Source organism: Mobula birostris, chromosome 1 (genome assembly GCF_030028105.1).
Source record: "Mobula birostris isolate sMobBir1 chromosome 1, sMobBir1.hap1, whole genome shotgun sequence".
NCBI classification, from domain to species: domain Eukaryota; kingdom Metazoa; phylum Chordata; class Chondrichthyes; order Myliobatiformes; family Myliobatidae; genus Mobula; species Mobula birostris.
In genome coordinates, this window is record NC_092370.1 from 205,393,032 (window position 1) to 205,419,241 (window position 26,210).

The 26,210-nt window shown below is 41.0% G+C and overlaps 2 protein-coding genes across 2 annotated transcripts in view; both read left to right on the top strand.

Annotated features, from left to right (window-relative positions):
* The window catches only part of LOC140193985 (kinesin-like protein KIF28P), an 88,453-nt gene extending 68,904 nt beyond the window's left edge, over positions 1 to 19,549 (top strand). Inside the window, exons 16-19 of the mRNA XM_072251255.1 lie at positions 5,755 to 5,858; positions 6,091 to 6,244; positions 6,332 to 6,486; positions 19,373 to 19,549. Coding sequence (XP_072107356.1) covers positions 5,755 to 5,858; positions 6,091 to 6,244; positions 6,332 to 6,486; positions 19,373 to 19,549 — 590 coding nt within the window. The remainder of the gene's footprint in view (positions 1 to 5,754; positions 5,859 to 6,090; positions 6,245 to 6,331; positions 6,487 to 19,372) is intronic.
* A 3,501-nt stretch (positions 19,550 to 23,050) lies between these two features.
* LOC140203599 (transmembrane protein 179-like) overlaps positions 23,051 to 26,210 on the top strand; it is a 30,114-nt gene continuing 26,954 nt past the window's right edge. The window contains exon 1 of the mRNA XM_072269650.1: positions 23,051 to 23,380. Within this exon, the coding sequence (XP_072125751.1) occupies positions 23,079 to 23,380 (302 nt within the window). The 5' untranslated portion in view covers positions 23,051 to 23,078. The remainder of the gene's footprint in view (positions 23,381 to 26,210) is intronic.

Here is a 26,210-nt window from a genome sequence, read left to right on the forward strand (position 1 = left end):
AGCTTTCAAGAACCAACAGAAGGCAATTAAAAAGTCATTAAGAAGGTAAAGATGGAATATGAAAGTAAGCTAGCTAATAATATTAAAGAAGAAATTTCAAAAGTTTCTTCAGATACATAAAATGTAAAAGAGAGGTGAGGGTGGATATCAGACTGCTGGAAAGTGATGCTAGCGCGGTAGAACGCCAGAGTTCTGAAAGAGGTGGCTGAAGAGAACATGGCGGTATTAGTAATGATCTTTCAAGAATCACTAGATTCTGGAATTGTTCCAGAAGACTGGAAAATCGCAAATATCACTTCCCTCTTCAAGAAGGGAGAGAGGCAGAAGAGACAAAACTATCGGCCGGTTAGTCTGATCTCAGTGCTTTGGAAGATGTTGGAGTCAATTATTAATGATGAGCGTACTTGGAGGCACATGATAAAATAGACTGTAGACGGCATGGTTTCGTTAATGGAAAATCTTGACTGACAAATCTCGAAGGTTTCAAAGATACATTTAATGTCAGAGGGATGTATACAATATACATCCTGAAATGCTTTTTCTTCACAACCATCCGTGAAAACAGAGGAGTGCCCAAAGAATGAATGACAGTTAAATGTTAGAACCCCACAGCCCCCCCAGCTCTCCCCTCCCACACGTAAGCAGCAGCAAAGCAACAAACTCCCTCCCCCACCAGCAAAAAAAAAGCATTGGCACCCACCATCGAGCATTCAAGCATGCAACAAAGCAACAGTAAAGACACAGACTTGCAGTACCCAATGACTACTTGTTCACCCAATATTCGACGTACCACAGGCTCTCTCTGTCCCTAATAAGAGAGAAAGTGATGCCTCCTTTTCACAGTGAGAGGAGAGACATAACAAACAACTCGCTGATTTACAATGTTGAAAGTGCATTGTGATGCTCTTCCCGAGCTCTGTGCCCAAAGATCTCGGGTCTCTGGGCACACAACCAGAGATCTTTCATCTTCCACAACACACAAATTTCCTGCCGGGACACCAACCTTTGGTCCACCCATCTCCAGAGTCACGAGATCCTGGAACTCCGGAGACGAGCTAATCTCTTAGGCTGCATCCTTGGCAAATCGAATAACAGCTAGTTGTGAAACCCCTAGGGCTGGTCCCATTCCCGTGAAGAACTGAAGTCAGCATGTAACTCCAGGTCAGAGTCTTCAAAAGAACCCTGAAAGGGAAAACTAGAGATATTAAATATGGAAATAGAGCTGTTTCTGAAGATGAAAGCAAAGGAGTCGCCGTTAGGTGCCATCGTCTCCTCTAAGCCTGTGAAATCTGTGGAATTCCTTGAAGAAATAACAAGCAGGATAAACAAGGAGAATCAGTTGATGTTGTGTACTTGTATTTTCAGAAAACCTTTGATAATTAATTAGGAAAGGGAAAAAAGACTATGAGAGAAAGCTGGCAGGGAACATAAAAACTGACTGTAAAAGCTTTTATAGATATGTGAAAAGAAAAAGATTGGTTAAGACAAATGTAGGTCCCCTACAGACAGAAACAGGTGAATTGATCATGGGGAACAAAGACATGGCAGACCAATTGAATAACTACGTTGGTTCTGTCTTCACTAAGGAGGACATAAATAATCTTCCGGAAATAGTAGGGGACCGAGGGTCCAGTGAGATGGAGGAAGTGAGGGAAATACATGTTAGTAGGGAAGTGGTGTTAGGTAAATTGAAGGGATTAAAGGCAGATAAATCCCCAGGGCCAGATGGTCTGCATCCCAGCATGCTTAAGGAAGTAGCCCAAGGAATAGTGGATGCATTAGTGATAATTTTTCAAAACTCATTAGATTCTGGATTAGTTCCTGAGGATTGTAGGGTGGCTAATGTAACCCCGCTTTTTAAAGAAGGAGTGAGAGAGAAACCGGGGAATTATAGACCGGTTAGCCTAACGTCGGTGGTGGGGAAAATGCTAGAGTCAGTTATCAAAGATGTGATAACAGCACATTTGGAAAGCGGTGAAATCATCGGACAAAGTCAGCATGGATTTGTGAAAGGAAAATCATGTCTGACGAATCTCATAGAATTTTTTGAGGCTGTAACTAGTAGAGTGGATGGGGAGAACCAGTGGATGTGGTATATTTGGATTTTCAAAAGGCTATTGACAAGGTCCCACACAGGAGATTAGTGTGCAAACTTAAAGCACACAGTATTGGGGGTATGGTATTGATGTGGATAGAGAATTGGTTGGCAGACAGGAAGCAAAGAGTGGGAATAAACGGGACCTTTTCAGAATGGCAGGCAGTGACTAGTGGGGTACCGCAAGGCTCAGTGCTGGGACCCCAGTTTTTTACAGTATATATTTATGACTTAGATGAGGGAATTAAATGCAGCATCTCCAAGTTTGCGGATGACACGAAGCTGGGTGGCAGTGTTAGCTGTGAGGAGGATGCTAAGAGGATGCAGGGTGACTTGGATAGGTTAGGTGAGTGGGCAAATTCATGGCAGATGCAATTTAATGTGGATAACTGTGGGGTTAGCCACTTTGGTGGCAAGAACAGGAAAACAGATTATTATCTGAATGGTGGCCGATTAGGAAAAGGGGAGGTGCAACGAGACCTGGGTGTCATTATACACCAATCATTGAAAGTGGGCATGCAGGTACAGCAGGCGGTGAAAAAGGCGAATGGTATGCTGTCATTCATAGCAAGAGGATTCAAGTACAGGAGCAGGGAGGTACTACTGCAGTTGTATAAGGCCTTGGTGAGACCACACCTGGAGTATTGTGGGCAGTTTTGGTCCCCTAATCTGAGGAAAGACATTCTTACCATAGAGGGAGTACAAAGAAGGTTCACCAGATTGATTTCTGGGATGGCAGGACTTTCATATGATGAAAGACTGGATCGACTAGGCTTATACTCGCTGGAATTTAGAAGATTGAGGGGCGATCTTATTGAAATGTATAAAATTTTAAAGGGATTGGACAGGCTAGATGCAGGAAGATTGTTCCTGATGTTGGGGAAGTCCAGAACGAGGGCTCACAGTTTAAGTATAAAGAGGAAACCTTTTAGGACCGAGATGAGGAAAAACTTCTTCACACAGAAAGTGGTGAATCTGAGGTATTCTCTGCCACAAGAAACAGTTGAGGCCAGTTCATTGGCTATATTTAAGAGGGAGTTAGATATGACCCTTGTGGCTAAAGGGATTGGGGGTATGGAGAGAAGGCAGGTACAGGGTTCTGAGTTGGATGATCAGCCATGATCATACTGAATGGCGGTGCAGGCTCGAAGGGCCAAATGGCCTACTCCTGCACCTATTTTCTATGTTTCTATGATAAGGTGACACACATGAGGCTGCTTAGCAAGCTATGAGCCCATGGTATTACAGAAAGGATTCTAGCATGGATAAAGCAGTGGTTGATTAGCAGGAGCAAAGCATGGGAATAAAGGGAGCCTTTTCTGGCTGGCTGCTCATAAATAGTGGTGTTCACTGGGATATGCATTGGGACTGGTTCTTATTACATTATATGTCAATGACTTAGATGATGGAATTGATGGTTTTTTTGCAAAGTTTGTAGACAACATGAAGATAGGTGGAGGGTCAAGTAGTTTTGAAGAAGTAGAGAGGCTACAGAAGGACAGACAGATTAGGAGAATGGGCAAAAATGGCAAATAGATTACTGTGTCGGGAAGTGTATGGTTATGCACTTTGGCAGAAGAAATGAAAGGGTTGACTATTTTCTAAACGGAGAGAAAATACAAAAAGACTGAGGTGCAAAGGGACTTGGGAGTCCTTGTGTAGGATTCTATACAGGTTCATTTGCAGGTTGAGTCTGTGGTGAGGAAGGCAAATGCAATGTTTTCATTCATTTCAAGACTACTAAAATATAAAAGCAAGAATGTATTGTTGAAACTTTATAAAGCACTGGTGGGACCTCACTTGGAGTATTGTAAGAAGGTTTGGTGTCCTTATCTTAGAAAGGATGTGTTGAAACTGGAGAGGGTTCAAAGAATGGTCACAAAAATGATTCCAGGACTGAATGGCTTGTCATATGAAGAGCAATAGATGGCTTTGGGCCTTTATTCATGAGAATTCAAAAGAATGAAGGGTGACCTCATTGAAACCTATCAAATGGTGAAAGGCCTTGATATAATAGATGATGTGAGGATATTTTCTCTGGTGGGAGAGTTTAAGACCAGAGGACACAGCCTCAGAATAGAGGAGCGTCCTTTTAGAATGGTGATGAGGAGGAAATTCTTTAACCAGAGAGTGGAATTTCTTTAGCCAGAGAGTGGTGACTCTGTGGAATTCTTTGCCACACACAGCTGTGGAGGCCAAGTCTTTATGTATATTTAAGGCAGAGTTTGATAGATTCTTGAAAAATCGTGTCATGAAGGAATACAGGGAGAAGACAGGAGATTGGGGCTGATAAGAAAATTGCATCAGCCATGATGAAATGGCAGAGCAGACTCGATGGGCCAAATGGCCTGTTTTAGTTCCTATATCTTGTAGTCTTATAGTTTTTCTCTACTGCCCTTAGGGGACATTGTACTGTATATTGTTGCCCTCCCAAAAGAAGCTTCACTTAAGTGAATGAAAATCTTCTTGACGGAGTGTCTAACTGGTGGGTGTCTCTCCCTTTCTCCTGCTGCTTTGATTTCAGCAATGGGAGCAATAGACAAAATGGATGTGAAGAGATATGCAATACTTTATAAGCCAAGGCAAAGAATACAAGGGCAGAACTATCACAGAGAATTGGATAAAATGCAAATTGGGCCTCAGCCAAAGACCTCTATTCACTTTTGGTCAGTACATTACAGAAAGAGTTCAAGCTTGTGCCCCAAAAGTTCAACTGTTCAAAAATGCTGCTCAACCTGCTGAGTTCCTCAAGCAGAATATTTTTTGCTCCAGTTTCCAGCATCTACAGCCTATTCTATCAATTTAGAAAGAAAGTGACTGCTGTGGAAGATCATGTAGATATTTCCAGGACAGGATGGGGAAAGACCAGAGAAGACCACATTGTTATCCCTGCTACAGATGAGATAAAAGAGATCTAACTGAGGAGTATAACACTATAATGAACTCTGATAAAGTAGAAAAGAAGGACTCATCTTCCTTGGAACTTGACCATTAACCAAGAAGCATAGGTTTAAAGCAATTGGTAGAAAAATTAGAGATGAATATAGCAGCTTTGTTTGCATGAGAAGTGGAGTGTATTTGGAGCTTGCTGCCTGAAAGGGACTGCAGCAAATTTAAATTCCAACCTTTCAGGTTTTCCACATGCACAATATCTCCTATTCCTCCTATCCCTCTCTCTGTCCTCTTGTTCCATCTTGTCAGTCTTCCACCATTGTTTCTCTTCCACCATTCCCTTCAATTCAATTTGTCCTATTACCTTAGAAGTCAATTTTCTTCATTCTACTTGGCCACAAAAATGTTCTTCAGTTTCTTCATCCCAAAGTGAAGTAGAATATCCAAAACTCAATTTTCAAAGCAGAAAACAGTTTCAATAACAAAATAAGAAATTGCTAGACATACACAGCAGGTTAGGCAGCAAGTTTGAGAAGATAAACAATTATTCATCATTTCTACTAGTGCTGGACCCACTTAGTAATTCCTGGGTCTCCTATATTGATTCAGATTTTTAATATCTCCATTTTGTATGCTTTTTTGAAATGTGTTCAATATTGGTGTTAAATGTCAAAAGGAAGTCTACCGGAATACTCAGAATTGGAGAAAGAATATGCTTGACTGGAAGTGGAACATAATCATTATTTCGAACTGTGTTTTCTCAGAAGGTTGCCAAGAAAGGAAAACAGAGCTTGCTAATATCCCACTGTCAAGTGACGGTAGCGTGCTGTTAGATCTAAGCTATAGAAATCGGTGGACATCTGCGCCACTGGTATGATAAATCTGTTCTTTATAAGATTACCAGAATTAGAAAGATTCAAGCTTGCAGTTAATTCATGTTTGCTTGCTGTAATTTTACAACACAGACCACAGATACCTGTGGTTTGTTTAGCAATAAGAACTATTAATGCTTTCATATATTTCGCAAATTTAATCTGATAAACAGAATGAAAAAATTCCAGAAACCTTTTATATTTAATTTATTTTGATATCTGATCATGCAGGATGAAGAAGAACATAAATTCAAACTATCTCAGCAACTAAGAATGATGGAACAAGAAGCAAAAAATCTTCGAGAAGCAAACCAAGCCTTGAGAAGTGAAAATAGCAAACTGCAAAAGAAGGCACAAAAAATGAGAAACTTTTCTTCAAAGCTTGGTAGTGCTGATAAATATGAGCTGCTTTTTTCCTGATAATATCACCTTCATTGCTTTAACTCTCAACTTTCCTTTTGTTTGTTTGCAGATGGAGTTTCAGTGAAGTTCGCTGGTGATCAATCTTGTCAAAGGTCACCATTTCCCACTGCGGATGCTGAGTTTGCAAAAGCACTCAAGACCTTTTACTTCAGCATGATTGGAGTGAGAGGACGACTCATCCGCTTGAAGCAACTCAGGCCACTAGTAAGAGGAGAGTTATCTTTATATATCTTTACATTGACATTGAATAAGACACCAGTGAAGAACTCAAGTAACGGAAGAAGGGCTTTGACCCTGTTTAACTTTCAACAGAAATAAAATATCATTGCAAAACAGAATTTTAGAATGACACACAGTGTTTGCAAGTGGTTAGCATTCAGTAAGTGATGCACAACATTATACTGTTAATGTTTTGAGTTCTCAGAAAATTGGTTGCTAGCCAGTGACTCCATCCTTTTCCCTGGCAAATGTCTGCAGTTGCACCAAATTGTTTACAAGCTTACTATATTTGACACTATGCACTTCAACCATCTTACCAGGCCATTTCTAAGACCACCCTGACTTGAAATTGGATCTGTTAGTAGACATCAAACATAAAAAGGACTTAGCTGTATTTACCACAGCCCAACAATCTGGGGAAAAAGAGTAGCTGGAGGAAGAGAGAAAACAGCAGTCAGACCACTAGTAAGATCTGGATTGCAGGCTAAATAACATTAGGAGTGAAAGGAAGAGGAGAATGTCTCAGCAGAAAACTAGCAGTTCAGAAAAGGGGAGCTTTCACCTTGGGCAATAAGCATCTCACAGATGGAGGGAGACCTTTCATAAAGAGTCTGCCCAATTATTGTACCCAGTCCGGACAAATCCATCTCCACACACTCCAATCTCTAACATCAATGTGGAATTGCATTAATTGGCTATGAAAGCACAGGTGATGCATAATAATCTCCCATATCAGATCCACTTGCAACACCACACATGGATGAATATGTTATTAACACGTGAATGAATGTGCTACTCAGATGGCTCTCTTACTACCACCATTTCTTGTGAGGACATATGTAATAGTTTAAGGTTTACGGTTTATGGTTATGGTTTATGTTTCGAATAATGAGCCTTTGAACCTTAAATGATTGAGGATCCTTGATTCTGGAAGAGACAGCTGGAGCTACCTCCTGCCAGGCTCTTCCCGAGTAAGTCTCCAGTGAGGATCACCTTCCCTCCTCTCCAACACCCTCCCCCATCCTCCACCTTCCACCTTTGGCATAACAGGACTTCAGTCTTGGCATTTGTCTCACATATGAGAATTAATGTCTCTTTCAGTATGTCTAGGGAGTCCCTTTCTGTTCTTTGCAGCAAAGTATTCCTGCTTTGCAGTCATGGTATATTGCTTGTATCAGACTGCCATTGGGAGTGTGACTAGGGATACTTTCAGAAAGTTGTGCAGTAAACTGCTTTAATAGGAACCATACAGTATAATGCATTATCATAATCACAGGAGATTCTGCAGATTCTGGAAATCCGGAACACACACAAAATGCTGGAGGAACTCAGGTCCTGATGATGGGTCTCGGTCCAAAACATGAGTTGTTTATTCCTCTCCATGGATGTTGCCTGACCTGCTGAGTTCCTGCAGTTTTTTGTGTGTATTGCTCAACATTATAATGCATCTTTCAAGGTATAGATCATACTAGTGTTTCATCTAATGAATTTTCACTCAATTCACCATTTTATGCAAGAGATCTACTTGGATGTTAGTGCTTTATAAAGCACAGAGTCAAAGCAACAAGAAAGGATGAAATTGAAATTCCAGTTTTGTAATATTGCCTGAAGCTTTGTTTGACAAAGTCCCTCACGACAGGCTAATCCAGAAGATTAAGATGTATGGGGTACATGCTGAATTGGCAATTTGAGTTCAGAACCGGCTTGCGCGGAGGGTAGTGGTTGAAGGGACTTATTCGAGCTGGAAGTCTGTAATTAGTGGAGTTCCACAGGGATCTGTGCCGGGACCTTTGCTGTTTGTGATGTATATAAGTGATTGGATGAAAGTGTAAATGGGTGGGTTAGCAACTTTGTGGATAACACCAAGATTGGTGGAGTTTTGAATAGCATAGAAGACTGTCAAAGAATACAAGATGATATAGATCATTTGCAGATAAGAGCTGAGAAATGACAGACGGAATTTAACACAGATAAAGGAGAGGTGTTGCACCTTGGTAGGGCACATGCAAGGAGGTAGTAAACTGTTAGGGACAAGACCCTTAACGGTGTTGCTGAGTGGGGAGATCTTGGGATCTAAGTTCTTAGCTCCTTGAAAGTGGCTACACAGGTCGACGGGGTGGTTAAGAAGGCTTATGAAATGCTTGCTTTTATTAGTTGAAGCATTGAATTCAAAAATCAGGGTATTATGCTGCAACTTTTTAAAGCTCTGATTATAGTCATAGTCATAGTCATACTTTATTGATCCCAGGGGGAAATTGGTTTTCGATACAGTTGCACCATAAATAATAAATAGTAATAGAACCATAAATAGTTAAATAGTACTATGTAAATTATGCCAGTAAATTATGAAATAAGTCCAGGACCAGCCTATTGGCTCAGGGTGCCCGACCCTCCAAGGGAGGAGTTGTAAAGTTTGATGGCCACAGGCAGGAATGACTTCCTATGATGCTCTGTGCTGCATCTTGGTGGAATGAGTCTCTGGCTGAATGTACTCCTGTGCCCAACCAGTACATCATGTAGTGGATGGGAGACATTGACCAAGATGGCATGCAACTTAGACAGCATCCTCTTTTCAGACACCACCGTCAGAGAGTCCAGTTCCATCCCCACAACATCACTGCCTTACGAATGAGTTTGTTGATTCTGTTGGTGTCTGCCACCCTCAGCCTGCTGCCCCAGCACACAACAGCAAACGTGATAGCACTGGCCATCACAGACTCGTAGAACATCCTCAGCATCGTCTGGCAGATATTAAAGGACCTCAGTCTCCTCAGGAAATAGAGACGGCTCTGACCCTTCTTGTAGACAGCCTCAGTGTTCTTTGACCAGTCCAGTTTATTGTCAATTCGTATCCCCAGGTATTTGTAATCCTCTACCATGTCCACACTGACCCCCTGGATGGAAACAGGGGTCACCGGTACCTTAACTCTCCTCAGGTTTACCACCAGCTCCTTAGTCTTTTTCACATTAAGCTGCAGATAATTCTGCTCACACCATGTGACAAAGTTTCCTACCGTAGCCCTGTACTCAGCCTCATCTCCCTTGCTGATGCATCCAACTATGGCAGAGTCATCCGAAAACTTCTGAAGATGACAAGACTGTGTGCAGTAGTTGAAGCCCAAGGTGTAAATGGTGAAGAGAAAGGGAGAGAAGACAGTCCCCTGTGGAGCCCCAGTGTTGCTGATCACTCTATTGGACACACAGTGTTGCAAGCACACGTTTTGTGGTCTGCCAGTCAGGTAATCAAGAATCCATGATACCAGGGAAGCATCCACCTGCATCGCTGTCAGCTTCTGCCCCAGCAGAGCAGGGCGGATGGTGTTGAACGCACTGGAGAAGTCAAAAAACATGACCCTCACTGTGCTCGCTGGCTTGTTCAGGTGGGCGTAGACACGGTTCAGCAGGTAGACGATGGCATCCTCAACTCCTAGTCGGGGCTGGTAGGCGAACTGGAGGGGATCTAAGTGTTGCCTGACCATAGGCTGGAGCAGCTCCAGAACAAGTCTCTCTAGGGTCTTCATGATGTGGGAGGTCAATGCCACCGGTCTGTAGTCATTGAGGATGCTGGGGTGCAGCGTCTTTGGCACAGGGACAAGGCAGGACATCTTCCACAGTACACGAACCCTCTGGAGCCTCAGGCTCAGGTTGAATACATGGCGAAGTACTCCACATAGCTGAGGGGCACAGGCTTTGAGCACCCCAGTACTGACACCATCCAGTCCTGCAGCCTTGCTTGGGTTGAGACGTTTCAGCTGTCTTCTCACCTGTTCAGCTGTGAAACCCACCGTGGTGGTTTCGTGTGGGGAAGGGGTATAGTCATGAGAGCAGGGTGGGGTACTATGAGGAAGGGTAGGAGGAGAGAGTGGAATATGTGTTGGTTGGGGGCCGACAACAGATGGCTTATGTGGGGGATGGGCAGGGACCACAATGTCAAAGCTGTAAAAGAACAGGTTAAGTTGATTGGCCCTGTCCACACTGCCTTCAGTTCCTCTGTTGCTAGTTTGCCAGAACCCAGTGATGGTCCTCATCTCCCTCTAGACCTCTCTCATGGCCACATGAGGCCACATCTGGAGTATTGTGTACAGTTCTAGTTGCTTTGCTATAGGAATGATGTTGAGACTTTGGAGAGAATGCAGAAGAAGTTTACCAGGATGCTGTCTGTTTAGAGGGCACATGCTATTATGAGAGGCTGGTTAAACTTGGATTGGTTTCTCTGAAGCGTCGGAGGCTGAGGGGAGATGTGACAGAGTTTTATAAGATTATGAGAGGCATAGATAGAGTGCACAGAAAGTATCTGCTTCTCAGGATTGAAATGTCTAATATCAGAAAGCAAGTATTGAAAGTGGGAAGGGGTAGGTTCAAGGGGGATGTGAGGGGTAAGTTTTTTACTCAAAGAGTTGTGAATGCCTGGAATGTGCTGCCTGGTATGGTGGTAGAGGCAAATACATTAGAGGCTTTTAAAGGACGTTTGGACAGGCACGTGGATGAAAGGAAGATGGAGGGATATGGACATAGTGTAGGTAGGAGGGATTAGTGTTTGGATGTTTTTGATTTGCTTTTTGCTGGTTCGGCACAACATGGGCCGAATGGACTGTTCCTGTGCTGTACTGTTCCACGTTCTATGTTCTATGAAGCAGTCCCACCTCAGGTTTACAGCTGATGAAACAACTTTATTTTGAGGAGTTGAAAGTAAACTGTTTTTTCTTAATTTCACAGTAGTTGCTTGACCTTCCATGTAACACTAGCATTTATTATTTTAATTTCAGATTCCAGCATCAGCAGTACTTCGGGACTAGTGAAATCGAGTTCAATGAAAAAGACATCACTATTGGGCAGAATTCTCACTAGTTGTGCAAGTTTGATTGATGCAATCTGGATGAAAAAATGCATAATTTTAGAATGTGTTCTGTATCACTGGTTAAATGATTGTTATGATCAAAGCCTATGTTGGCGAGGGATCTATTTATCTTGTGGACGGACCATGTTCAACCACAAAAAATGCACTAAATTATGTGATAGGTGATAGATTAGAAAGGCTCTACATGACTCCTGTGTCCACTCATCCCTCCCCATTGATCTCCCTCCTGGCACTTATCTCTGCAAACTGGACTGGTGCTGCACCTGCCCCTATACCTCCTTTCTTACCACCATTAAGGGTCCCAAATAGTCCTTGCAGGTGAGACAACACCTCATCTGCAAGTGCAACACCTTCACTCTGTGCACCACTAAAGGCGAGATTTCCCACTGGCCACCCAGTTCAATTCGACTTCCTATTCCAACTCTGACATGTCGGTCCATGTCTTCACTACTGCCACAATGAGGCCACTCTCAGGTTGGAGGAGCAACATTTCATATTCTGTCTGGGTAGCAATCTGATGGCATGAACATCAATTTCTCTAAATTCCAGTTATTTCTCCCCTCTACCCCTTCTCTTCTCCTCATTTGCCTGTAACTTCCCTCTAACGCCCCTCCTCCTTCCCCTTCTCCCATGGTCCTCTCTCCTGTCCTATCAGACTCCTTCACCTTCAGCCCTCTACTGCTTCTGCCTATCACCTCTCAGCTTCTTAATCCATCCCCCTTCCATCATCCACCCGCCTTCCCCCTTAGCTGGTTTCATCTGTCATTTGCCAGCTTGTACTCCTTCTCCCTCTCCCACCTTCTTATTCTGGCTTCTTCCCCCTCCCTTTCCAGTGCCGAGGAAGGGTTTTGGCCCAAATTGTTAACAACTGGTTCCCCACTATAGATGTAGCCTAACCTGCTGATCACCTATTATATGCCAGTACTTTGTGTGAGTTGCTCCAAGGTTCAAGTCTGCCACGCTAGCTGTGAAATTTAAACACAATTACAATGCTTTTAAAAAACTAGTATTTATAATGGTGACCTTAAAAGTACTAGATTATTGTACAAAGTTGCCTGATTCATTAATATCCTTGAGAAAGAAATTCTACCATCCTTACTGAGTCTGGCCTATATGTGAGTCTTAAACCCTGCAATATGATTGACCCTTAACTGCCCTCTGCAATGGCACAGCAAGCCAATCAGCTCTATTATAGCTGCTATGTTGGAGATGAAGCTCAGCAGTTCAAGAAGGTGGTTCCTCAACCCCTTAAGGGCAATTAGGTTGATGGGCATTAAATGCTGGCTTTGCATCTTGAAAAATACATAACAAAAACAAATCTTACTGTTGAGAACTTACTGTCATAATGTGCATTTAAATGCTCTGTGTTGACAGGTGTGCAGACATTTTCCACGCTATTTTCTATTTTCATATGGTACAAGGATATATTGTAGGTTATTGAAACTGATTATAATGACTTCAGCTAAAATGGATACTGGACATTTATAGGAGGATTGGTGCCAAGAAGGCTAATTCCATCACACTTTGTACAACTATTGATAATTTACAATAATGCAAGCTCCGCATACTATAAAATTAAAATTAGAGAACAGAGCAGTAAACGTTTTCTTTATTCTGACTTGATCTGCAATACAATTAATCAGAAAGGAAAACTGAAATAGCTTTTTTTCCATTAGATTGGTTCCCATTTGCCTCCATAAAATGGTTATTGGATGCAGAGTGCCTTGCCCCAATGAAAACTGAACACCAGCAAGAGAGTGTACTTTTTACAGCACTGTTAATATTTTCTGCATCAACCGTGCCAGAGTACTCTCTGTAGGGGAGACAAATCACCGTCAATCTGATTTATGGCAAGTTTTCTACTAATACTTCTGAATATGAAAAGTGGAACCATAATCAGACTCAAAACTGATGACCTTATAACGGAGAAAAATTGAACTAGATTCAATAGTCTCAGTTATGTGGATCTTTGAATGATTCTGTATTCTACATTTGTTGACATAATACGGGAATCCCAGACAGTGTAGGCTTTTAATAAACAACTATAACATTATTGTTAAATGTAGCATGTATCTGTGAGATGTTTATAAAATATATGAATTTATACATATTGAAATTCATACATTGACATTAAAATTCATACATCTGCTAAACACTGGTGTAGTAGTCAACCAGAGGAAAATAAATAACAGAATTACAACAATATTGCTGTAAAAATATGAAAACATTGCTTTAGAAGGGATTTTTAAATTTGTTTCATAAAGTACTGTATCAACCCATACATATCCTCACAAAACTGATCTTTGAAGAGCAGGAAATAATTAAATATGTTTCTACCTATGGGGATATGATTACACATATAAAAGGATTTACCCAGGCTAATCAAATAAAGCATATAATGTCAGGATGTTATTATTTTGTTCAGGGTTGTTAACTAATTATATGTTAATTACGTAATTGTAGGCCAACAAAAAGTGGCTAGCTTCGAATACTCAGTGAAACTTGGAAAATGTATTTAATGGTGTACGCGGCTTATTGAAAGGAGTTTTCCATTTATAACAGATAAGTGCAGCAAAACATGGCTGATGGATAGTTTAGTAAAAGGAACCCAAAGAAAGGAAGAAACAGAAACACTTTGAAGAAAATATAAGCAATGGACCTGAAATAATGCAGAGGTGAGGAAGCCAAGTCAAAATGTTAGAGTGAGAAATAGAATCTCAAATCACACAGCACAGCAAGAAGCATCAAGACATTTTACAGATGACCAGAGTACATGAGAAATAAAACAAATGCTAGAAAAACACATCAGTCCAAGAAAATGGTTCAATAGATACATTACAATATGTGCAAATTCATATGCTTCATAAAATATATTGTAAATATACAGAGAGGATGTGAGAGAGAGAAAAACAGAATTGGCAGTACTTTTCTGAGTTAGATCTATAGTATTTTGCTCCAGCAAGATTACAACTGGAACATGTAATATGTCCTTTAAAAATAGTTGTGCAGAGAGCAGCAGTCAAGGTCAGGTTGCAACCGTAGCAGCAAATTGCATTTATGTTCTGGTGATCCTGGTGGGTTACACTGCTTGAAAGTGGAATGCATTCTGATTTTCTGTAATGCAAAGACACATCATTTGAATATGAGTCAACAAGTGCGCGTTGTGGGAAAAAAAAGCTACACTTACTTTTTTTTAAAAACACGCAGATTCCATGAGAGGGAATTTTATTCCATATTTTCGATTTTTGGTTGGTGGATTGTGTTCTCTATGAACTGACCGGACCAAAGGGCTTGCGTCTGTGTTTAGTGCTGTCTGACATTATGACTCTATGTGGCAGAAATCAGCAACACCAGTCTGGAATGATCCTGAGACTGAATTATAGCAGTCCAGGCAGTATTGTGATTCCATATTTGAAGGCATAGGAGTTCAAAGATCTGTGCGGGTAAAGAATGCAGTTTGAGTGTTGACCAATTTAAATTGCTCTGTCTCATGGAAAACTTTAAAAAAGCTGATTGTTTCATGAATACATAGGAACTGCACTTTTCCAGATCAGACTGGATGAAAATCACACGGGGTGATTTTTGGATGTTGCTTTATTGTTGACATTATGTCATGGAATTTTACCCCAGAAAATTGTTTCAAGAGCAATTGAAAATTTCATTGGAAAACTGAGTGTGTGAGTGTGGAATTTCCAATTGGCGATTAGTGTAAATGGATGCTTAATGGTAAGCACAGCCTCAGTGAGCCCAGGAGTGTTTCTGTGTTCTATGAATCTATAACTATAAAAACACTTTTTTAATGATAAGCTAAAAGAATTTATTGCATTTGAGTGAAAGTATTTGAAATCACCATTGGACTTTCATCATTCATGAGACATTAGAGCTGCTGGATAACTGAAATTAATTTGGGTTCTTACATACACCTTTATAACATATCTGAATGTAAAATCACCTAGCTATCAATTGCAGACTGCTTCTTGTTAAACTTGCAATAGGTATGGACTATATCTTGTTAAATCTGCTGTAAGCACCCCACTATCATTAATCTTTCATATGAGCATTCACATCTCAAGAACATGATTTTCTTGGAGCTTGCACCTGCCAGTCCACAAAACTGATGAACAATAGAGAGAGAAAAATTGCTGTTCAGTATTCATGCAAAATATAATAGATACAGCGAATTACTTGGGCCATAACTAATCCACAGGTTTATGCTTAGATCTGGAGTTCATTCATCATGTAACCATTTTAGTCTTCTTTTATTCCATTTCAGTTTAAGAATGTATAACTTTGTTACTGCAAGGATTTTGTTGATGAGATATCCTGCTGGCATCATTATCTGTCCTGGCATTCACATCAAAAACTGGCCATCATCTTGACTTTCACTTATTTATTTAATACATGCAATTCTATAATTTTATAATCATGGGTAAGCCTAGAAAATTTGCTGCTAGATATAATTTCAATAGACAAATTTTGGAAATGCCAATAAAAGGTTCTGGCTATTGGAAGTATTGTTAACCCATTCATTTTTTACCTGTCAAGGAAAACAAGTTATAAGCTTATAGATAAGCTAATTTCAAGCCACAGCTGTAATTTCAAATGACAATTTGAGTTGAATAATGTGGGAAAATTTTGAACATTTTCCTCAGCTATAGTTTCAATCAAATGTATGTCCTGGCACATAAAATAATGGCATTCTTTACTGTTCAAAAACAGTTATCAGAATGCAGAATAATTTCATCTTTTTTCCAGGAAATTGTTTTCCAGTTCCTTTTCCCTCAAGGGATAGGCTAACAATTCACAGCAACTCTCAGTCCATTCCCTAATCTTCCCTATCTTGTCCTTCACTTTAACCTTGGCCAAGGAAAAGGAGGTATAGGTCAGGTTGAGGCAGCTGGGATTAAGTGAGTCTCTGGGATATAAAGGATGTAACAGTATAATTAAGAAGGAAAGGAGGAGGGCAATAAGCGGTTTTGAGATATTCTTGGCAGATAAGATAATAGAACATAGAACATAGAACATAGAATAGTACAGCACAGTACAGGCCCTTCAGCCCACATTGTTGTGCCAACCCTCAAACTCTGCCTCCCATATAATACCCCCCCACCTTAAATTTCTCCATATACCTGTCTAGTAGTCAATTAAACTTCACCAGTGTATCTGCCTCCACCACTGACTCAGGCAGTGCATTCCACACACCAACCTCTCTCTGAGTAAAAAAACCTTCCTCTAATATCCCCCTTGAACTTCCCACCCCTTACCTTAAAGCCATGTCCTCTTGTATTGAGCTGTAGAATCTCAACCCATGGTCCAGACCTCTCTTTTTCCATATTTATTTTGAATCTCATGGCATTATGATCACTAATTTCTGTGGAGAATCCTAAAAGATTCTGTAATGTATTAAGAATAAGATAGGTCATTTAATCATCCATGGTAATCTTCATGGGAAATTACGGGAAATGGCTGGTGAATACTTCTGTTCTGTATTTACTATGGAGATGCACATGGAAGCTATGAGTTCAGGGAAAGGAGCAGTGATGTTCTAGATCATACCAACACTATAAAGATGGAGGTGCTGGAGGTGTTGGAGGAGTTGTAAAGCATGAAGGTGGATACATCCCTGGAACCTGACCATGTATATCCTAGAATGTTATGGGGAGCAAGTGTTGGAAATTCCTGGGGCCTTGACAAAGACTTTTGTATCTTTGTTAGTCACAGACAAGGTTCCAGAAGACTGGTAGGTAGTTAATCATAAACAAGAGAAAATCTGCAGATGCTGGAAACCTGAGCAACACACACAACATGCTGGAGGAACTCAGCAGGCCAGGCAGCATCTGTGGAAAAAAATACAGTTGATGTTTCGGGCCAGGACCCTTTGGCAGGACTGAAACGTCTCCTGTACTTTTTCCATAGATGTTGCCCGGCCTGCTGAATTCCTCCAGCATTTTGTGTGTGTTGTGTGGATAGCTAATGTTGTACCTTTATTTAAGGAGGGCTGCAAGTACAAACCAGTGAACTACAGGACAGGGAGTGGTGGGATTGTTATTGGAAGTGGTTCTAAGAGATAGGATTTATTTGCATATAGAAATGAAGGATAGATTAGGGATAGTGAGCATGACTTGTGCATGGAAAAACATTTCACAAATCTGATTTAGTTTTTGAAGAGGTAACTGAAAGAATTGATATGCCATGAAGTAGACATATATCAAGGCCTTTGATGAGATAAAGCATGGTAGACTGGCCTGGAGGCTAGATCACATGAGTTCCAGGGTGAGCCAGGCAAGTGTGATTAGTATACATGGGCATGCATGAGCTTAGGCATGGTAGGCCAAGGGGTCTGCTTCTGTGCTGTAAAACACAATGACTCTTATTTTTTTAAACTTAGTACCTGGTCCCTGAAGACAAGATGGCACCAGCAATAATAGATGACTTTCTGTGGGCTGCAAAAAGAACAGTTACTACCCCTCAGCCATGAGACTCTTGAATAAAAGGGGATAACTACCCTCACTTGCCCCATCACTGAGTTGCTTCCCACAAGCAATGATCTCACTTTAAGGACTCTTTATCTCATGGTCTCATTATTTATTGCTATTTATTTATATTTGCATTTGCACAGTTTGTTGTCTTCTGCACTCTGGTTATTCTTTCACTGGTCCTGTTATAGGTACTATTCTGTGGATTTGCTGAGTATGCCCATAAGAAAATGAATCTCAGGATTGTATACAGTGACATATATGTACTTCAATAATAAAATTTACTTTGAATTTCTGGAAGGCCTTATGCTCATTATTGAAGATTTTTATGTGTCTGGTGTGGTTTTGCCAGTTTATGTTCCACATATAGGCTTTAAAATGCAGGGAGTAGCTTTCTTTATGTAAACCCGTGAGCAGACATTGAGTCATGACAATCAAAATGTTCTCTGTTCATTCTCTGGTCTTTCTGAACACACCTTTGGCTATAATGATAATCTTAAATTAGCTTTTATGTTCCCAGGTTCGAAGACTGCCATAAGAAAGATTTTGATTTATTATCTGGCAATAATTTTGCGTGCTGCAGAGATGAGCAAATAAGATAGGAAGTCTCCTCTAATAATAGAGCAGCATGAATGATAGACAAAAATATCTGCTATCCTTACAACATTACGTTGTGAAGCAGGAAAGAGACTCAATGTATTCTCTTACAAACAAGATAAAATCTGCAGATGCTGGAAATCAAGCAACACACACAAAATGCTGGAGGAGCTCAGTATTTTGTGAGTGAAAGGAGTTCTATGATTCCAAAACTTGGAGAAGAATTGAAAGGCAGTATTGAGAAACCGAAGAATGATGTTGCAAAAATCACCAGAGAATGTATTCTCTTGCCAATTGCGAGCATCCTGAGCAGGGACACTGTGAAAATAAGTTATTTTTCCATTGTAAGTTGAAGTAAGCAGTTACACAAAGTAAAGGAGCTCAGCAAGTCAGGCAGCATCTGTGGAGTGGAATAAATCATCTATGTTTCGGGACAAGTCCTGGTGAAGGGTCTTAGCCCGAGACGTCAATTATTCATTTCCCTCCATAGATGCTGCTTGGTTTACTGAGTTTTCCAGCATTTTATGTGTGTTGCTCAAGATTTCCTTCATCTACAGAATTTCATGTGTTTACACAAAGTAAATCTTGACAGTTTACTGTACTTTAGTGGTGACAGTCTGGGTGTATCTGAGGGATCTTCTCCACAATACAGTTGAATGCAATGATGAGAGAAAATACACCCGGAACACTAAAAATTATATTAATCATGACTTCAGTCTTTATGTTGCACTTTCCGATTGTAAAGGTGTTATTCTTCCATTATATGTCCCAGTATGCATTTTCATATTGATATTGATTGCTTTCTGCAATTTAATAATTTGTTAAATTAAAGGGGACTTTGTTAGCTCCTTTGAGTAACGCTTTTAAATCCCACTACGTAATGGATAGGAAACCTTTAATATTGCCAATTAATCAGTATTCCTTGTGCATTTTATTTTAGGATGAAGAGCATATTCACCGCTTGAGGTATTTTGTGAATGAACAGAGTGAAATGATTCAAACACTTGGAGAAGAATTGGAAGGCAGTGTTGCGAAACTGAAGAATGATGTTGCAAAAATCATCAGAAAAAAGAAAGAACTTCAGATGGACTCAACAGCAGTGGTTCAAGCTGAATAATTATATCTGAAGTTGTGTTCATCTATCTACCACAAATGAATAATCATGTGATCAAAATATAGCTGAAAACTCTCCTACTTTACTTGTATTTGGTAATAACAGATATTTTCTTTTTTTCTGGTTTGTTGGTGATGCTATCAAGCCAGCAGGTACTAGCAGTCCCTGCTAGTCAAGAAACACCATTATGTAATGTTTTGAAATAGGCAATTACAGGATTCTGATTCGTATAATGAAAGAAGGTGCCTATGTTTAGTTCAGAATGACTTATGACATGGCATTGATGATATATCTTGTAGCTAGTACCCAGACATCCACCATGTGCTAATGGTAGAGGTGGTGGAAATAGAATGTTACCTGTCAGGTACACCACTCAATTGGACTCCTCTGTTCTAGGCTAATTTCCATGTGTATGTGTCTTTAATATACCATATTATTCCTGACAAGAATACGGGGGAAGAAATGAGGGAGCCTCTTGTCATACATTAATCTTATTCTCCCATCCTCTTGTTGCCATTGTGTCAATCTGTTTGTACCAGTTAAGTTCTTGATTATGATTTGGAGATCAGCTTTGGTGATCCTATTAAGTGGCATTTCCTATATCTTTATACAGATATTCTCATTCTTCTAACTTGTAGAGAACAGAAGCCTAATGTCTTGATCTTTCCTTATGATACCCTGCCATTTCAGGAATCAATCTGGTAAATCTTCATTGTATTGCCTTAGAACAAGCACCTTTTTAGATAAGGAGACCAAAAGTGTACACAATATTCCAAAAGTAGTCTTACAAAGAACTTAAATAATTCTAATAATTCATTTTATGCCTTGTATTCAAATCTGCTTGCATTTAAGGAGAATATATCATTTATCTTCTTAATTGTTAGTTTCATCTACATGGTAGCTTTCAGTGACCTGCATATAAAGACACCCAGGTGTCTCTGAGTATCAGTATTTCCCAGTTACCATTTTAGAAATACTCAACATTTTTGTTTTTCAGTAAAGAAATAGATAAACTCATATTTTTTTCTCCACAGTACTCTATCTGTCTCTTGCTGCCCATTCAGCTTGTCTATAACCTCATGAAGTATTCCTTTACATTTCCATCACTATTGTGCCTTCAGCAAATTTGGAAACTTTATATTTGGCCAAATTCAACCAAATAGTCAACATAGATTGTTAAACATCACACCTATCCCATAGGCCACAGCCTGTCAACCCAAGAAAAATTTTTAAAATCCTACTTTTGTATTTGATCTATAAGCAAACTCTCAGTCTTTGCTAGTAACTTACTCCCACTTCAGTGTGCTCTAACCTTGTTCACCAACCTCCTCTATGGGATCTTATCAAAAACCTGATCAAAATCCATATACACCACATCTATTGGTTCTTTCTCATTTCAACTGCTGGAGATGTCCTCAACTATTTTCAATAAATTGGTCAAACATGATTTTTTTTTGTAAATCAATGCTGACTCAGCTCAATTATATTAATTATTTTCTAAGTGTCCTGAGATAACATGCTTTATAATAGATTCCAATGTTTTCACAACTACAGATATCAGGTCTACAGGTCAATGGTTTGCGGGTTTCTGCCTCTTCTTTCTTACCACAGTTAAAGAAAAAGGAAAAAACATTATGTAAAATGTATAGAAGATGCTGTCATTAGCTCAGGTATGACAGAGCTGGAGAAATGGGGAGATACAGTGGAAGCTTTACAGGGTTGAGTGAGTTGTAGTCCAGATTGCTATGGGAAGTTAAGGGTTTTTAATGGATATTAGTCACTAACCTATTTAGTAAACCGAAGTTGAATAGATTCCAAGACAGATCATTTGTCGGATCAAATCTGCATGTAGATTTAGATTAAAGTCATCAAAGCCTTTTTAATCTTAACTTCTGTATTTCAACCACTTTCTACTGAAGGCTAGTGTATCACTTGGTTTCCTGATTGGTTGTACTGGTGGGTTTACATTTTTTTAATCAATCAGCACATCAAAATCTCTCTGTACATGATCATATATGTGTTTTTCACTGCTTGAAAGCATTGTGTTTATTCCAGGTACAGTTCAGTGATCCATATTGAGGATGGGTCATGACTAACCACCAGATTAACTCATGGTTTACTCCAGAATAGCAAATGGTTCAGGATAGCTTCAGATTTATTCTAGTTTAGCCCCAGGTTCAGTTCAGGCTGGTCCCATTTGTTTCAGAATTGCCTCTCATATGCCTCTCACCCCCAGGCACGTTAGCATCATCTCAGCTTGGCTCTACAATAAGAAGGATGCAGCCACGGTCTGGATGGCTATATGTCCTCCGCAGGACAGCTGGTGATTCAGGGCCACCTGATGTCACACAGTCAAGAGCTGTCTTGATGCACGGGGCAGTCACTTTCGACATTAGTGTTTTCATTTTTATGAATATATACTGTTTCTGAATACGCTATCCTTGAATACAAATCACCAAACTTAATATTCAAGTTCAGCAAGCAAATTTTAAGCCAAATAGAATGTTGGCTTTTATTGCTAGATGTTATGAGTAAAGTTGCAGAGGTGATTTACTCCAATCATATATTGACCTGGTAAGACTATGTCTAGAATATTTGGTGCAGGTCTGGCCTCTCTACTCCAGGAAGATTTATATGTGATTGATTCCTGGTTGGAGGACTTGTATGAGAATGTGCAGACCTCTTCTATACTCCCTTGAACTTAGAAAGAAGTGAGACAATGTCTTTGAAAAGTACAACTTTCTTACAGGGCTTGACATGATAGATATTTTCCCCTGCGGTAGGGTATCTGGAACCAGGAATCACTGTCTTAAAACAACGAATTGGTTGTTCAGCTGAGAAGAAATTCCTTCACCCAGAAGATGATGAATCATTGGATATGGGCTGTGGCAGCTCATTGGCTGACTATATTCAAGGTTGATACGTGTTTAAATGTTAGGCACACCAGGAATATAGGGTTAGGGCCAGATGATGGGGCTATGATAAGAGATCAGATTTGAAATGCCTGCTCCTATTTCTTGTGTGTAGGTATAGTTTATGATCACTGTGAGATGGTCTCTAAACCTGGTCTGAACTTTCTCCAGAATGATTCCAATCTGTGTAGTCTAGTATTCTCTTTGCTCCAGGAGCACTCACGTTCACTCCGGAAACCTGCTCCAAGCTATCATGATTATAGGTTCATTCCAAGATAGTAGCTCTCCGGGTCGGCCCCATCTTTGCTCCAGAATTTACTCTAGGGATACCGCAACTTCACCCCACATGCACCCAGTTTCACTCCAAGGATGCCGCAGCCTCACTTTAGGGTGCTCTCAGTTACATTCCAGAGTGGCTGCAGCTTCACCCCAGAGTGCCTCCAGCTACATTACAGGAATGCCGCTGCTTCACTCAGCTCGACTGGCCTCCCGTTGCATTCCAGCGATACTGCGGCGGGATGCTCCCGTTTAGCTCCGGGACGGCTCCAGCCACCAGACGTCAGAGAATCGATTCGCGCAGGCGCCAGTCGGCTGCTCTGCGAGCTGCTTCATCCTGAGAAATGGGGCTGAATAATTTTTTATTCGGTCAGTGTATCTTGTACTTTCTTGCTTTTCTGTTTGGTTTCACGGCACTGGTACCGCTGTCGGAGAACGGCAGTGATTTCGGGGGCAAATGCCTGCTCTTCACCCGCGGGATGTGGCAGAATGAGAACATGACGGTGGAGAAGCAGCGTTTCGTGGTGGAGGAGTGGGGCCCGGAGTCCGCCTGCCAATTCACCACCTTCATCGGCCTCTTCACCGTCCTCTTCTCCGCCATCCAGGCTTGGAGGCTCCTCTTCTATCTTTGCAAAGGTTACGACGAGTAAGTCACTTAGCCCCTATTGATGCTGATCCTTACTGAATCTCTCCTCCTGTTCAACCTCATTCCCACCTTGTGAATCCCAATTCCCACTAAACCCAATTCCCGTTTGAGCACAGCGCCCAATGAAACCCTCGGCTGCTGTTCCCCTCCTTCAGTGGACTACATCCCAACGTTCCCTACCTCATCAGCATTCGGCTTTCCCCGGAACCCCAGTTAAATATTACTCAATACATCCACTTGCCCTAAGGTTATGACCAGCTACTTTTTCTTCTCTTTTCCCTCTTCTCTCCTCTCCCCCCATCCCACGGAACAAAATCACCTACTAAATCTCAACTGCTTAATGGTGTCCTCCACTGAATCCCATTCCCTATTGGATCACAACACAAAGAATCCATCACTCACTAAACCCTATCACATTGAATTCCATTAATAACTGTATCCTTGACCCTGGAACCTCATTCCCACTGAACTCTGCCAACCTGTAGATCAAATGGCTATTGAACACCATGACCTGCTATATGCAACCACACCATGGAACTCCTTGCCAATAAGCCACCTTTATTTGTTGATTCCATTTCCACTGTATCAGCTCATCTTGTGAACCCTACTGAACTCCATGTGCTATTGAAATTCTGTGCATGTCACCTGAACCCCATTCTGAATAAATTGCATGTTCAATGAATTAATCCATTCGTTAAACCTCACCCCCTCACTGAATCACATGACCATCGAAGCCTATCACTGTGGATCACATCACCTGCTGATCCCCACCCCCATAGACCCCATTCCCTCTGAGCAGCCCCAGTGAATTCCATTATCCTCTCAACTATATTCCCTTTGAATTCCATCCCTGCTGATCTTTATCCCCACTCAACTCTATTGAGCATTGAGTCCTCCCTCTAACTCCTGTTCTTCCGTGAATCTCTGCTGACTGAACATCATCCATCATTGAGTCAAACCTTCAAGCACCACTCCGTCCATCATTTATCCACTGACCTTTATGTTCACAGAGCCTCTGATACCCTACACACCATACCCATTGCATCCCAAACCAAAAAATCATTACCTACAGAAGCCGATCCCTAGTCTCTTCCTGTATATCTTTTGGCATGTTGAATGTTGAGGCAATTTTGGACCTTTTCCCTAATTTTCAGTTTAAACCTTTTTGTAAAGTTAGACATGCAGAGCTTCTGGAATCTGCAATGAAACATGTAACATGCAATGGGTTGCATTTAAACAGGAAAAAAATATAAAAATCAAAATGTAAATGTTCATATTTCAGAATTGCATTGCCCTCCCCCATTAGAGCAGGGTGGTCATTCAGCTATTTGGCCCATTTTGCTCATTTGATTGATTCTATCCTTCACCTCACAGCTCCTAGGCTGGCATGTTATAACCAGTCTGGTCTCATCCAGGTAATACAACACAGTACAGTACAGCACAGGCCCTTTGGTCTACGATTTGTGGCAACATTTTAACCTATTCCAGTATCAATATAACACTTTCTTCTCACATAGCCATCCATTTTTTCTTCATCCATGTGTCTACCTAAACGTTTCTTAAATGGCCCTAATGTATTTGCCTGGTTCCATGCGTTACCACTCACTGTGTAAAAACTCCCTGACATCCCTCTCTATTTTTCTCCAAAGAACTTAAAATTATGCCCTCTTGTATTACCTGTTGATGCTTTGGGGAGAAGGTGCAGGCTATCCACTCTGTCTATGCCTCTTATACATCTCTATCAAGTCACCTCTCATTCTCCTTCGTTTCAAAGAGAAAAACCCTAGCTCTCTCAATATTTCCTCATAAAACATGCTCTCTAATCTAGGCAGCATCATAGAAAATATCCTCTGCCCCCTCTCTAAAGATTCTGCATCCATCCTATCATGAAGTGACCAAAACTGAACACAATACTGCAAGTTTTTACTGACTGTAACATTACCTCATGGTTCTTGAACTCAATTCTCCGACTAATGAAGGCCAACATATCATATGCCTTCTTAACCACGCTCTCTTAATCTGGGCAAAATTAGAGTAAATGGTATTGGGGGTAGGGTACTGACATGGATAGAAAATTGGTTGGCCGACAGGAAACAGAGTAGGGATTAATGGGTCCTTTTCAGAATGGCAGGCAGTGACTAGTGGGGTACCACAAGGCTCGGTGCTGGGACCGCAGCTATTTACAATATACATTAATGCAGCGGTCCCCAACCACCGGGCTGCAAAGCATTTACTACCGGGCCGCGAGGAAACGATATGATTTGGCGATATGAGTCAGCTGCACCTTTCCTCATTCCCTGTCACTGTTGAGCTTGAACGCACGCGAGGTCATTACTCGCGCGTCATCCATGTCAGCGCGGGAAGGAGATCAACTCCTCGAGCTTGCAGATGACGGCGGGCTGAAAAGCATATTTGACGTAACATCTCTGCCAGCATTCCAGATCAAAGTCAAGACTAAATATCCTGAGATAGCCACGAAAGCACTGAAAACGTTGCTTCCATTTCCAACATATCTCTGCAATGAACGCAACCAAAACTAAATTGAGGAATAGACTGGACTTAAGGAACCCCCTTCGAGTATCGCTGTCTCCCGTCACCCCTCGATAGGACCGTCTTGTTGCAGGAAAACAAGCCCAGGGCTCCCACTGATTCAGCGATATTGGTGTGTTGCAATGATTTTATATGTTCATACGGGGAAAATATGTGCTGTGTGTTTAATATCCAAATGTTACTTAAAATGTTATGACGCTATTGACTTATATAACCATATAACAATTACAGCATGGAAACAGGCGATCTCGGCCCTTCTGGTCCGTGCCGAACGCTGCTC